The 13,944-nt window shown below is 49.4% G+C and overlaps 2 protein-coding genes across 2 annotated transcripts; one reads left to right on the top strand and one right to left on the bottom strand.

Moving 5' to 3' along the window:
- On the bottom strand, window positions 1–12,335 carry LOC6569519 (pneumococcal serine-rich repeat protein). Its single transcript, XM_001995596.2, has 6 exons — window positions 11,986–12,335; window positions 11,278–11,895; window positions 9,661–11,131; window positions 936–6,371; window positions 578–853; window positions 1–504 (listed from the first exon to the last, which is right to left on the bottom strand). Exons 1-6 carry the CDS (start codon window positions 11,989–11,991, stop codon window positions 311–313), a joined length of 8,001 nt encoding a protein of 2,666 aa, XP_001995632.2. The 5' UTR covers window positions 11,992–12,335; the 3' UTR covers window positions 1–310.
- LOC6569520 (sulfite oxidase, mitochondrial) lies at window positions 6,757–9,470 on the top strand. The gene is made up of 2 exons (XM_001995597.3): window positions 6,757–8,007; window positions 8,584–9,470. The coding sequence occupies exons 1-2, from the start codon at window positions 7,044–7,046 to the stop codon at window positions 9,396–9,398; spliced, it is 1,779 nt and encodes a 592-aa protein (XP_001995633.1). The 5' UTR covers window positions 6,757–7,043; the 3' UTR covers window positions 9,399–9,470.
- Window positions 12,336–13,944: the final 1,609 nt, after the last annotated feature.

Here is a 13,944-nt window from a genome sequence, read left to right as displayed (position 1 = left end):
TTTGTTGTATGTAGTTATGTATTTGTAAGCTGTCTTTTCAAATGGCTTGAAACTTCAATTTGTGGGGGCGTTAAGCCATTAAATGCTACATAATTGTTAATTATACTCTACAAAATACAGAGAGAGACAAAAAAAAAAGAGAAGAAATGTTTAGTAGAACATTAAGTTTAACGAACGAGTTAAATGGTTCGAAATTTACAAATTTTCAATTTGTATATATATTATTTGGAGGCATACAAATAGATGTATACAAATAGATTTAGATGTATATACATATGCATATGTATATATTGCATTTGGATTGCTTTGCTTAGGTGCAAACTTTGCCCTGCTGCTGGCCCTGCAACTGCTGCTGCTGCTTCTTCTCCCGTTCCCGTCGCCGCAGCTTCTTGCGGCGCCGATCGATGACAGCCAGTTCGCCCTTGATCGTGTAGTAGGCCTTGCGCACATCCTGGATCTGTTTGCGCAATATCAACACGCACTGATCGTTGCTGAGCGAGGGATCTGTACAATTAAATCAATCGATGAGCAGTGAGTTGAGTCCACCCATATATATTACGACCAGTAAATGACTTACCCAATTCAACAAGGAAGTTGTATGGACATGGTCGAACGCCTGATGCACTTGATGCAATTGATTGTGTTGGCATTTGCAGTGGTTGTTGTTGTTGTTGTTGTTGCTGCTGCTGTTGTTGGTGTAGTTGTTGCTGCTGCTGCTGTTGTTGTTGGTGTTGTTGCAGTTGTTGTTGCTGCTGCTGCTGCTGTTGTTGTTGTTGCGGCAGCAGTTGCTGGCGTGCGCTATGACGCTGTAATGTGACAACATTATCGGAAGTATCGTCGGTATCCGAACCAGCTGCATTTCAAGTATTTGTATAGAAGTAAAGTCAAATAAATAATAATAAATAAATTTAATTTTCTTTATGATTGCCACTTGCCTGTTGTTGTCGTCGTTTTGCGCATGCTGTTCAATTGCTGGCGGCGCCGCTTGCCCAGGACATGCAGTTCAGTGGCCGTGATTGATGTCATTTGGGCAGCGGACTGGAGAGACGACGTGTCAGTCGCTTTGGCGCGCCGATTGCGTCTGGTTACGCCACCGCCAACGCCGTTGCCGCCGCCGCCGCCACTGGCGCCGTGCACATTACTCTCGAGTTCCGTATATTTCTTGGTGGCACCGCACTGCAGACTGCTGCTGCCCGTCTCCTCACTGCTCTCATCCTGGCTGGCTGGCGAGTCTGGTGAGCTGTTGGGCGATACCGAAGCAGCCGTCGCTGGCTGGCTAACCAGCTGGCTGGACACTGGTGTTGCACGCTGCAACGCTGGAGTGTCTGGCGATAATGGCGCTATGCCTGCAATGGTTAGCGTTGATTGTGCTGCGCCTACTATCGCACCGGATGTGGCGGCGACAACTGTGCCCGTGCCCGTTCCTGTTCCAGTTGCAGCAGTTCCACTTATTGCTGCTGCGTTCGCCGGTGCCGCCGGGCCGGCAACGGTGCTCGTGACGATCAGCTCATCCTTGCTGGTGTAGTTGGGCGCCGGACTGCCCGGTATTGTCTCCTCGCATAGCAAATTAATGGCCGCCTCATTGTGGGCATCACTGATTAGCGGACTGCTGGCCGCCGGCGAGACACGCATCGGTGCCGGTGCCGGCGTCGTTGTCGGCATCGTCGTCGTCGTCGTCACCTCCTTGGCCGGCTGCAGCACAAATGGACGCGCGCGCGATGCTAGATATGGCATGAGTGCGTCGGGCGGCAGCTCATCGGACAGCCGTGGCGGACTGTAGGGGATCAAATTTTTATGATCGATCGGCATCGGGTATCTGGTGGCCATTTTATCCTCGGGCGGTGGCGACGCCGGACTGTCGCTGGTGCAGACAATAACTGGGCTGTGACGCATTGCGACCACAACAGAGACGGGTATTTCGGGCACAACAATGGGCACAACGATTGAGCCACTTGCTCCAGTTAGCGCTGATGCTGATTGTGTTTGTTGCGATTGCGATTGCGATTGTGGAGGGGCTGGTCCTGATGCTGATGCTGGTGCTGTTGCTGGTGATAATTGTGTTGCGGATACTTGTGGATTGGCGGTATAGGAATTGAGGCCAAATGGCAAATGACCAACAGCTGGTTGCAGCAGCATCATTGGCTTTAGTGCAATGGGCGCTTGAATGCCGGACAGCTGCTGCTTGCTGCCACCAGCCGCATCCGGCTCGAGTTGGACGGGCGGACTGTTTGTCAGACTGTTGGATGCCTCCTCGGAGGCGGGACTCTTCAGCTCACAAACGCTAATCGTGCTCGGCTCCTCAATGATAACATCCTCGATGACCAGCCGTTGCTCCGAATCGGTGCTATCCATGGACTCATCATCCGAGAAACTTGTGCACGCAGCCAATGCGCCACCACCGACACCGGAACCAGCAACCGATCCCGCACTGGCACCCGTCACCGGTGGCGTGCCAGCTGTTGATGAGGCCAACGATTGGCCAGCCACTGGCGTTTTACGCTGCTGTATGGCGCACTCGAGCTTCTGTATCGTTTCGCTTAGCTCACTGTTTTTGGCCGCCAACGAGGAGTCCAGCAGTGACTTGGTCTCCGGACTGTTGCTGCTGCTCGCCCGTTGATGCAGATCGCTGAGCAGCGATGCGCCCGTTTGTATCTTGAGCGGTTCACTGAGCATCTTCAATATGTGCATCTTCAGGCCCGAGCTGCTGTGCTCCAATTTAATGTTGCTTGGCAGCTGTTGTTGTTGCTGCTGTTGCTGTTGTTGCTGCTGTTGCTGTTGTTGTTGCTGCTGCTGCTGTTGTTGCTGCTGCTGCTGCTGCTGTTCGTCCTTTTCAGTGTCCATTTGGCATTTGGTTTTGCTTTGTTCCGACTCCTCCTTCTTTCTTATCGCTTTGAGCACCTTGTCCGCTATGGAACTGGGCTTCTGTTCATATTTGACAGCGTCGAGATCAAATGGACCCGCTGCTCCCGCCAGCAATATCTTCACATTCTCCAGCTTCTCCAGTTTGTTGTCCTTATTCGATTCACCGGAACTATAGCCGCTGCCCTCATTCGATGTGCTCAGCTCAAAAACATTGCGTGTCTCCATAAACGGACTGCCTGCAATATGTTGCTGTTGTGCGGCTGCTGCTGCTGCAGCAGCTGGTGTTGTTGTTGTTCCCGTTTTGGCCACGCCTATCGCTTGGGGCGGTGTGCTCAGCTTGGGTGAAATGGGCACAGCAATTGTTGGTGTTGTTGCTGCAGCAGTAGCAGTCGGCATAATTACAGCTGCTGTTGCTGCGGCAACTGGTGCTGGTGCTGGTGGTGTTGCTGGCGTTGTGGGCGGCTGAAGTGCATCCGTTAGAGCGCGTGTTGTCTCCTGCACCGTTTGGGCCAGCTCCTCATTCAGGGCGGTTATGTTTAAATTAAAACTGGGCGATTTGCGCAACACATCGAAGGGTGTTGCATATCCAGGAGTTAACTGCACCTTTGCCATTAGATCAGCAACGGTTGCTGACGATGGCGTTGTCTTTATGCCGGCTGACGGCAAAGATGGCGTTGCCTTGACGCCACTGGGACTGTTGGCTGTTGGCGAGGATTGGTCAGCAGCAGTAGCTGTTGATGACTGCTGCTGCTGTTGCTGCTGCTGCTGATCCAGTTTAAGCTGCTTGGGCTGCTTATCAGCCAAGAGCAGGGTGGCTTCTTTTAGTGGGGAGTTTCGCTTCTTGGCCTTGCTGCCTGTGGCAGCAGCAATTGAACCATGCATGGCACAGTTGCGCTGTTCGTGCACCGTCAATTGATGCTGATCAACGTACAAAGCAATCGTGTTCGCTTTCAGCGCCTGTTTGCGACCAGCAACAGTTGCTGCTGTTGCCATATTTTTGCTGCTGCTGCTGCCAATGTTGCTGCTGCCAGTGTTGCCGCTGCTGGTGGTAGTGGTAGTGGTGCTGCTGCTGCTGCCGGCGCCAATGCTGCTGACAACAGCTGGCAGCGTTACTGGCACAATCGCAGTACCGCCCATGGCCGCCATGGGCGAGATTCGTTTCTCGAACTCAAACGGCTCCGTATCTTTGAACTCGTACACATCCGACGAGAGCAACTTGATGCCACTGATGCCGCTGCCACTGCAGCTGCTACTATATTTGGTCTCCTTGGCAGCAGCTATTGCTGTTGCTGCAGCAGCAGCAGCTGCTGTTGATGTTGTTGTTGTGCCGCTGCTTATTTCCAATTTACTCATGTCCGGCAACGAACGCGTCGCTGAGGAGCTGCTCAAGCTGACCGTCGTCGTCGTCGAATTGTTGCTGCTGGAGCAGAACGAGCTGGATGAGGAGCTGGACGATGACGGCGAACAGGCTGCAGGCAATTCCACCTTCAATGTTGCCGTCTCCTTGTGCAGCACCGGCTCTACAAACTTTTTGCTCGCATCCACAGTGCTGCTGCTGCTGCCAACAGATTGCAGCTGCTGTTGTTTCTTTAATAGCTCCAATTTCTTGGTTGCGCTCTCCGTTTTCTCCGTCTTCTTGAGCAATGTCAGCGGCTTCTCCACAATTACCGATGTGCATTTGGCGGCGGCGCTTGGATTACTGCTGCTGCTGCTGCTGTTGTTGCAGTTGTTGTTGCTGCTGCTGTTGCTGCCGAAACGCGCCGGTGCAATTAGTGTAATGGTTGTTGTCGGTTTGATATCGGCGCCCTTGTGAAAAGGCTTCGTTGGCGTCTCCTCCTTGGGCTCCGTTTTGAACGGTTTGCGATCCTCGTCGTCGTCATCGTCGTCGTCGTGGCCCACAGCATCATATCCAGCATCATGCAGTTGAAACATTTTCTTATTGATCATGCTGGCCACCTTTTCCTGAATCGTCATGTTGCCGGCGCTCTTGACGGGAATTGCTGCTGTTATTTTGGGCTTGCATTTTTCGCTTGCTTGTTTGTGATAGTCGAGCTTATCGGATGATTGCGAATCCTCGTCAATATACGAATCCGTTTCGGAGGATTGCTCCGTGGAGCTGCCGGTCTTGGTCACTTCCTGTTTGACTTGTGTGTCGCTCGGTTCGCTTTTGATCGCATCTTTGCGATCCTGTAGCGGAAAGCCTTTCAGCTGCGACCGTATCTCGCTGAGGTCATAGTCACGTCCCTGCCCCTTCCCAGCAGCAACAGCAGCAGCGGCGGCGGCGGCGGCTGCTCCTCCACTGCTCATTGCGCGAGTGCCAGCACGTGATCGCTGCAATGGTTTCGATTGCTGCTGTGCAGCAGCAGCAGCAGCAGAAGCAGCTGGTGTCTGTTGCTTATTTGATAGTGGTGGCTGTGGTTGTTGCTGTTCCTCATCCTCATCCTCGTCACTATCCTCGCTGGGCTCGCTGTTGCCGCGTCCCTTTTTGCCAGCTGATGATGATGATGAAGCTGCTGCTGCTGCTGCGGCCGCTGCGGCGGCCTTTGCTTTGTTCAGCTGTTGTTCCTTGACACTGAGTCGCTTGGGACGACGCACTGGCTCATCGGAATCGCTGTCCGTTTCAGTGGCCATGGACGCATCAGAGACATTTGCCGATATCGATGCCGAGGCGGAGATGCGACGTCGCAGATTGTTGCTACTGTTGCTGCTGCTCGCCGCTTGCAGCATTCGCGTTGGTCGCTTGCGTTGCTTCAGCTGCGACTGTGAGGCAGCTGGCGATTTGGTGCGACTCGAATTGGAGGCAACTGATGATGGCGTTGTGGATCGCGGTGGCATTGAATCACTCCGACCCCGTCCACGTTTGCCAACACCCGTTGTTGCTGGTGTTACGCCTGCTGATGTTGTTTGTGTTTTCGATGCCGAATGCAGCATCGAGGACGCACCAGTGCCGGCGCTTGGTGGTGGCTGCTGCTGTTGTTGTTGCTGCTGTAGCTGTTGTTCACGTTCCCCCTTGGCAGATGCATCCTTTGGTGGCAACTGGCCGGGATTGGGCGCCTGGGTGGGTGCACCGCAGCTATTGACGCTGCTGGTGCTGATTGTGCGCTGCTTCTGCTTGGAGCCCTTGGTTAGATTCTCGGCAATGCGCTCGCGGGGCACCCACTCATCGTAGCGATTATTCCAGCCGGTATAGTGCACCAGATACATCGGCACGCCGCGCTGCACATTAATCTCGATGACCTTCGCCTCGTAGGTGCTGCCATGAGAACTGGGCGATTTCTTTTCGTGATAATTCACTTTGAGTTTGTCACCGATGCCAACGATAAAATCGCCCGTGTCGATTTTCTCCACTGTTATTTCATCTCTCTTCCGCTTGCCGCGCTTCTCGTCGCTTTTCTCCACTTGTTTGCGTTGTTGATGTTTCTCCTTTTTCGTTGGGCCACCGGCAGAATTATTTGCTGCTGCTGCTGCTGCTCCTGATGCTGCTGTTGTTGTTGGTGCCGTCGACGATGCTACATCAGTTAAAGAGAGATAGACGTATAATAATTGCCAAATTATTGCTATCTCATTCATAAATGTATGTTTTACTCAGAGGGCTATTCCAAAATTGTGCGAAAATATGTATTTCATTAATTTTTTGGCTTCCACTTTTCGTTGCACTTGCAGTGCAAGCAATTTATTTATTTTAAATATTGTGCGCATTATAAATGAATATGCAACAATTGCTGATAATAAATAAATATATTAATCGAGCAAACAGTGAGTATAAATCGATAGCGTAACATAATCTATCGATAGATAGCCCAAACTCATCAAACACGAACAAGAGCAAAGAAAACACGTCTGCTGTGTGTGTGTGTGTGTGTGCAAACACCAAAAACATCTCTGCAAGCAAGCAAGCCCCCCTCAAATGGTGAGGAAGAAGAAGAGAGCGGAGATTGAATCGAAATCAACACGTTCTTATCAAGAGTTCAAATTTTGCGAAACCAGCTGGGAGGCCAATGCCATAACTACAATAATAATAATAATAATATTGGTAAAATACAACAACAAAGAAACCATCAGCGAGCAACAAGCAACGAAAACGTTTCACTTTCAATTCGTGTTGCCGACTGGAAGCGTCGGATCAATAAACGAAATTTAGGTATTAGTGTTGTTGTCTAGCCGGGAATGCTTATATAATCATGCGATTACGTTTCCTGGCCACAGCCAGCCGTCAATGGGGGCTAAATAATCGAGCCAATAATGGAAGTCTGCATCGCCTGCTGGCGACAAGCAGCGCAGGACCAAAGGATGACCAACATAATTATAACAGCAGCGGCGAGGGGCAACAGCAAAGTTCGCCACTTTATGGCGCTGTTGCCATCGGGGGTATCGGTGTCGGCTACTGGTTCTTCCATCAACTGGACAGAATGAAGCGGAAGCAGACAGAAAAACAATTGGCACCGTCTCCTGCTACTGTTGCTGCTGCTGCTGCGGATGATGATGATGACGAAGAAGAGAAGAAAGCGCGTCTGTGGCACAGGACAAAGCGTGAGGAGCTGCCCACATACAGTGTGGAGGATGTGCTGCGTCACAATACGCCAGAGAGCCGCATTTGGATCACGTATGGTTTGGGCGTTTATGATGTCACTGAATTTGCGCCGAATCATCCCGGCGGAGATAAGATTCTAATGGCTGCTGGCAATGCCATCGATCCCTTCTGGGCCATCTATCAGCAGCACAATACGCTACAGGTGCTCCAGCTGCTGGAAACCTTTCGCATTGGCAATCTGAACAAAATAGGTGCGATCAATGACGATGATGTTGGTGATGAGCTAGGCTCACCGTGGGCCCAGGAGCCAAAACGGCACGCGCTGCTCAAGCCGGCCAGCAAGCGGCCATTTAATGCGGAGCCACCAATTGGAATGTTGGCCGATAAATTCTACACGCCCAACGAACTCTTCTATGTGCGCAATCATTTGCCGGTGCCGTCCATCAATCCAGATGAATACGAGCTCGAATTGGTCGTGGAATTGAGCAATGCGCAATCAAATCGCACGTTCAACCTCGACGATATTCAAAAGATGCCCAAGCACACAGTCACAGCGGCCATCATGTGCGGCGGCAACCGGCGTTCCGAAATGACTCGCATTAAACCAGTCAAAGGTGAGTTAAACACAATATTACAGACAAAGAGAGTGGGAGGTATATATATATATATACGTGGATAGATAGATAGAGAGTAGGACTTTTTGGACAATGATGAATATGCTAATATGAGATAAGGAAATATGAGAGAATTAAGTATAATCATAAATGGGAATTTGGGAAAAATCAAGTTTAGCAAATTGAAAAATATGTATTTAAATATTCCTAGTAGCTCTGCTAGAATATAATAACTTGACTCGCTATATATACAAATGTGGAATGAGCAAATTAAATATTCGTCAAATGCCGTAAAAGCTTTTGAAAACTTTGAAATTGAAATACTCGAAAAGTGTCAAGATAATGGGTTACAAAATGTAAAAATCGAATACAAGTGGCTAATAAAAATGATAAGCTGAAGGTCTAAGATTAATCATTTATATATACATATATATATATATATATATATATAGAGTAAGAGTATAGTGGAATTAAGAAGCTTGCTTGTCTTGTGAGTGAATATCATCCATCAGATGATGGATCTATCATAAGAATGCTGTGTGTGTTCTATTAACCTAACTGTCTAATTCTTTGTAGGTTTATCCTGGGGACCAGGCGCTGTGGGAAATGCCAAGTGGTCGGGGGCACGTCTGTGCGATGTGCTCCAGGCGCAGGGTGTGCAGCCCGATGAGCGTTTGCATGTTATATTCGAGGGTGCCGATTTGGATCCGACAGCACATCCGTATGGGGCATCGATACCGTTGTCCAAGGCACTGGATCCACGCGGCGATGTGGTGCTCGCCTACGAGATGAACGACCAGCCATTGAGTCGGGATCATGGTTATCCGATTAGGGCGATTGTGCCCGGCACTGTGGGTGCCCGCAATGTCAAGTGGCTAACCCGAATCGTTGTCACCGATTCTGAGTCAGATTCGCACTGGCAGCAGAACGATTACAAGGGCTTCAGTCCGAGCACAGACTGGGATACGGTTGACTTTAGCCTGGCGCAGGCCATACAAGCGATGCCAGTGACCTCCGCCATCTGCACCCCCATGCCCGAGGAACGAGTCAAAGTGGACAAGGATGGTTGCATTACGGTACGCGGCTACGCCTGGAGTGGCGGTGGTCGACGCATCGAGCGCGTTGACTTGACCAGCGATGCGGGCAAAACGTGGCATGTCGCCCAACTGGAGCAGGAGAATCTGCCCGATGGCAGACACTATGGCTGGTCACTGTGGACGGCCCGTTTGCCAATCAGCGCCGATCAGCAGAAGGAACAGCATATGGAGATTTGGGCCAAGGCTGTCGACTCGTCGTACAATGTGCAGCCGGAGGCATTCGAGAATATTTGGAATCTACGCGGTGTTCTCGCCAATGCCTATCACAAGGTCAAAGTAAAGCTATCCCAATAATACACACAATCATCCACCAAGAACAAAAAACTTAAATTCTTTTCTACTTACCAAATACACATACACTATGAAAAAGACTACGATTTGAACTAAATTCGAATAGAGATCTAGATATGATATGTAGGAAAGGGAGGAAGAACTCAAATCACATTTGTCTACATGGAGTGAGTCTAAGTCTGCCTGGGAGATAAAGACGAAGATCAAAGAGGCTGGGCAACCAACAAATGAGTCATACAACGACGAACTGATGCTTCAGACTTACCCGTTGCTGATGCGGCTGCTGTTCCTGCTCCTGTTGGGGATGCGTCGCGACTGCGTTGCGTTTCCGATGCAGCTTTGCTCGATGCATTGCTGCCAGCGCCGCTTGGCTCCTTGTCCATGCTGTTGTTGCGCGTCGAAACTGCCGCTGCCTTGATCTTTGCCAATGGCATATCGGCTTCGGCATCCTTTGCATCCTTGGCGCTGATTGCTGTTGCTGTTGTTGCTGCTGCTGCAGTTGTCGCAGCAGCTGCTGCTGCTGCCGATATGGAAACCGCTGTGCTGCCGACGCTGGATGTGGTGGCGGTGGCCACTGTTGGAACAGCTACTGCTCCGCCTGCTGCTGCTGCTGCTCCTGCTCCTCCTGCTGTTGCTGCTCCTGCTGCAGTGGCTGGCGTGACAGTTGTGGTGGTGGTAGTGCTGGTGGTGGTATTGGTATTGGTAGTGCTTGCTGTTGATTTCTCCTCGTATTTCTCCACTAGACTCTTGACTTTGCTGCCACCGCTGCCTGCGGCGGATACTTTGCGCTGTTTCTTCACCGGCTCCACAACCACACTGGACTCGCTAGTGTTGCCTGATTCCTCAGCTGCTGATTGTGAGATTGCCCGGGAGCCAGCGCGAGTGGGCGTGGCAGCTGTGGCGCTGCTGCTACTCCCACTGCTGACTCCTGCTGCTGTTGATGTTGCAGCTGCTGCTGCAGCTGTTGTTGTTGTTGCTGTAGCTGATGATGCTGCTGCTGTTGTTGATGCTGTGCTGCTGCTGCTGCCGAGAGCTGCCAGTGCCTGATTGGCCATCGCCAATTTGCTAATTATCTCCATTTTGGTGGTTTCCGCCGGTTTGGGCGAGGCCACCGAGTTGGCACGGACCAGGCTGCGACCCTTGCTGCGACTGGAGTTGCGAGATGTCATCAGCATGGAGCAGCCGAGCTTGCGATGAAAATCACCATACGGTTGCAGGAATTTCTTATAGGCCTGCTTCACCAGATTCATAACGCTAAACGTGCACGGCGTGAATCCCAGTCGCATGGCAATCATTTTCCATTGATTCTTGGCGGTAACACGATTGTAGCCGCCACGCTTCTGCACCGCCCGGAACAGGCGATAGAGGTCCACATCGCGACTTTGGATCGATGGCACCTTGTTCAGCGGTGTGCCACGATCATCCATATATTTGTACAGCTGTGCCACAAACAGATCCTTCTCCTCGTGCGGCTCATCGTCCGATGAGTCCGATTCTATTTCCGCCTCATCATCGGTCGTTAAATTGGCCAGACCGAACAGAGAGTCGCGATCCCAGTGGGCAGGCAAAATGCTCTTGTCTAGAAATTCGAGGGCTGCCAGCACAGCGGGCACTTCCTGTTTGCTGGCTATCTCTCTTGTAAATTCATTCGCCTCCTTCTTCGGCACCGTGTAGTAGCGTCCATCCTTAAAAGAGCGCACCAGATACTCGTCCTTGACCCGGATGCGCACAGTGGCCTACAAATTGCAAATGTTGAACAAAATCTCATCAGTCAATCAAGATTTTTAAGAGATTGTTTTGGACTGGTAGCAATGCGAGGAAAATGTCCGATATCTAGCACTGCTTGGATGCAATCATCAATTTGATAGCTTGTTGAACTCACCTGCTTGCTGACCTGGGCGGTGGGTGCGACAACGAGAGCGGGAAACCATTTCTCCTTGTCCTTTTTCTTGGATTCGGTCTCGACGCAAACGACTTTACCAATGTGCTCCTCTTTCTCGTTGACCACCTCCTTGGCATCGCTCTCGTCATCGTCATCGGTGCTGCCATCATTGAGTTGACCACGTCGTCGTCCGCGTCGACCGCCCACCACCGGATTACCGAAATGCTCTGGATGCGTCAGTGGCAATTGATCCAATGTTTCGCTCTCATTGAAATGCCTGCCGCTCTTCAAGCAGAGCGCTGTGCGACGCAGCGTCGTAATGTCGCCATCATCGAAGACGACCGTGTATTGGGAGCAATCCTGAATTTTGGTTATTGTCGCCTCGATGCACTCCTTTCGATCCGGATGGCGCACCTCAACGGTTGCACCGGCGCGCAGTTGTCCGGGCGCTGCCTTAATTGCATCATCCGATACAATCCCAGAGCCGAGTCCCTGCTTGTAGGCAACCTTCACCTTAATGTTGCGTACCACTTTGCTGACTTTTGCTTCGCAGAAGGCGCCCTTGTATTTGGCGCTCACCTCGGTGCCCACAGGCAGCGATGGTGGATCGTCAGCTTGCTGCAAGCGCAAACAGACAGAGACAATTCATTTCCAATCATTAGCAGTGCATACTTGTGCATATTCGATTTGCTAGCATTTGCTTCTTACCTGCATATTGTTAGTGAGTAGAAAACTGCGTTCGTCGTTTGTGTGTGCGTAATAATCAATAGAGGCTGTACATTTTCAGTCAAATGTTTACATTCTTTGCATTGGCCTTGGTAGTCTCAATTTCCAAGGGAGCCTTCACCTCCTCCTCCACCACCACGTTATGGATCAACCTCCTTTCTGACACACACACACAATTTGCCGCGTTGCGTTTTTGTTTGTTTTCTTTTTCAAATTGCATTCACTGCTGCACTTACGCGGTGTTCAGAAGCAGCGCCGCCTATGTGCTACAACAGTTGTGATGTTTTTAGTCTGTTGCAAATATTATTGGTTGCAAGTTAAAGTGAAATTTTCGACATTTGCTTTTGCGTTGTTTAGCGTCTTTGCAAAATGTTAGTGATGTGCAATTATGTAGAATAGCATCAGCGTATCGATTAATCGCCAAATACTTTCAACGCTATCGATACATCGTTGTGAGATGAGATCGATTAGTACTAAGTGATAATATTAAAATTGTCACACACATTAAATAACATGCATAACGTCACAGATTCAGTCGGGTTTGTTTCAAATGGGGCTATGTTCGACATAAGCATGAATCGATATCGACATGTTACATACTATCGATTACGTTACGCAAATGTAAACAGTGGCAGCACCACAACAACACTCAACTCACTCACTCAAACGGCAACCTAATCTCTTTCACTCAAAATTTGAGTGTAAACTCAATGCAATAATTGCACGCCTGCGTGCTGAAAACAATAATAATTACTTGCAGTTGCGCTTTGAACACCAATTTGAAATGCTAATGCCCGTTTTTTACACGATTGACATCGTCAGCTAAATAAACATATACTTTTTATTCTACATATTTGATCAGTATCAATAGCTTTCAATAGATGAAACCTGAAACGCATCATCTCATTCCAAATACAGTTATATTGACAGATACCAATTTGTATTCAAGAAAGCGTACTTTATATTGCTGTTATTTCTTGTCTACATCTCAATCGTATTCAAATAATGGCAAACGAATACAGGTTCATTGCTGCAGTTCACTAATTAAAACGCATTTTCACGCGCGCTAATTGAATTGCCAGCAAAATTATCAGCGCAAAGTCTTTGATGCGTAAACAGCAGCAACAACAGCCGCAATCAGTACGAATCCAATAAGAATTTGACAACGGATTTGCACCGCTGCTTTTATTCTCGATTCTTGTTGGAAAATATTTGACGCTCGCCTTGATTTTAGATGCGTGCACGTGTTGTGTGTGTGTGTGTGTGTGTGCGACGCAAATTATAATCACAAAGCAATTAGCTAATGTTTTTATGCCTTCTCGGGTGTTGTGACATGTTTTTTGCTGAAAACTTTGCGTGCGCAGCCAAAACATTAAAGCTATGATGATTCCACCGAACGATATGCAAATCGACAAGCGCAATTAAACAACAACAAAAAGAAACGTCGCTTTACTTGATTGGGATATGCACACATATAAAATACATACAAATGTGTTCCCATATACATATAGACTTGGGATACTCACTAGCTATTTATAGTTGCGAACTATGTACATCCTGGCAGAGCAGCGTGTGTCGCCTTAACCAGAAAAAGATGCAGCATTCCAGGGTTGCATTTTAGGAGCTCCAAAGACATAGAAGCAAAGCACCAGCTGTGGTTGATGGAGGAGCTAGAGGCCCAGCAAGAGGCGCAATAGATCTGATAGGTCGCAGTGCAGATATTCCAGCAATATAGCCGGTTGAGTTATTAATTTTCTCATTTCCATTAAAACGCTATTAGCTGAATCTATCTGTGGCTACAGTTTCATTGTAATTTACTTGGCTGAATGACTTTTGCCCCACCCTCCCTCAAGCGAATCCACCCTCAATCAGCCGGGCACCTATCAACCGCTGGTTTCTGCTGCTCCTTTTCAATTATCACTTGAAAAAATGAAAGGAATG

Source organism: Drosophila grimshawi, unplaced genomic scaffold, assembly GCF_018153295.1.
Source record: "Drosophila grimshawi isolate 15287-2541.00 unplaced genomic scaffold, ASM1815329v1 contig_848, whole genome shotgun sequence".
In the NCBI taxonomy this organism is placed as follows: Eukaryota; Metazoa; Arthropoda; class Insecta; order Diptera; family Drosophilidae; genus Drosophila; species Drosophila grimshawi.
Note: the sequence above shows the minus strand (reverse complement) of the source record. Positions and strands in the feature narration are given on the sequence as shown.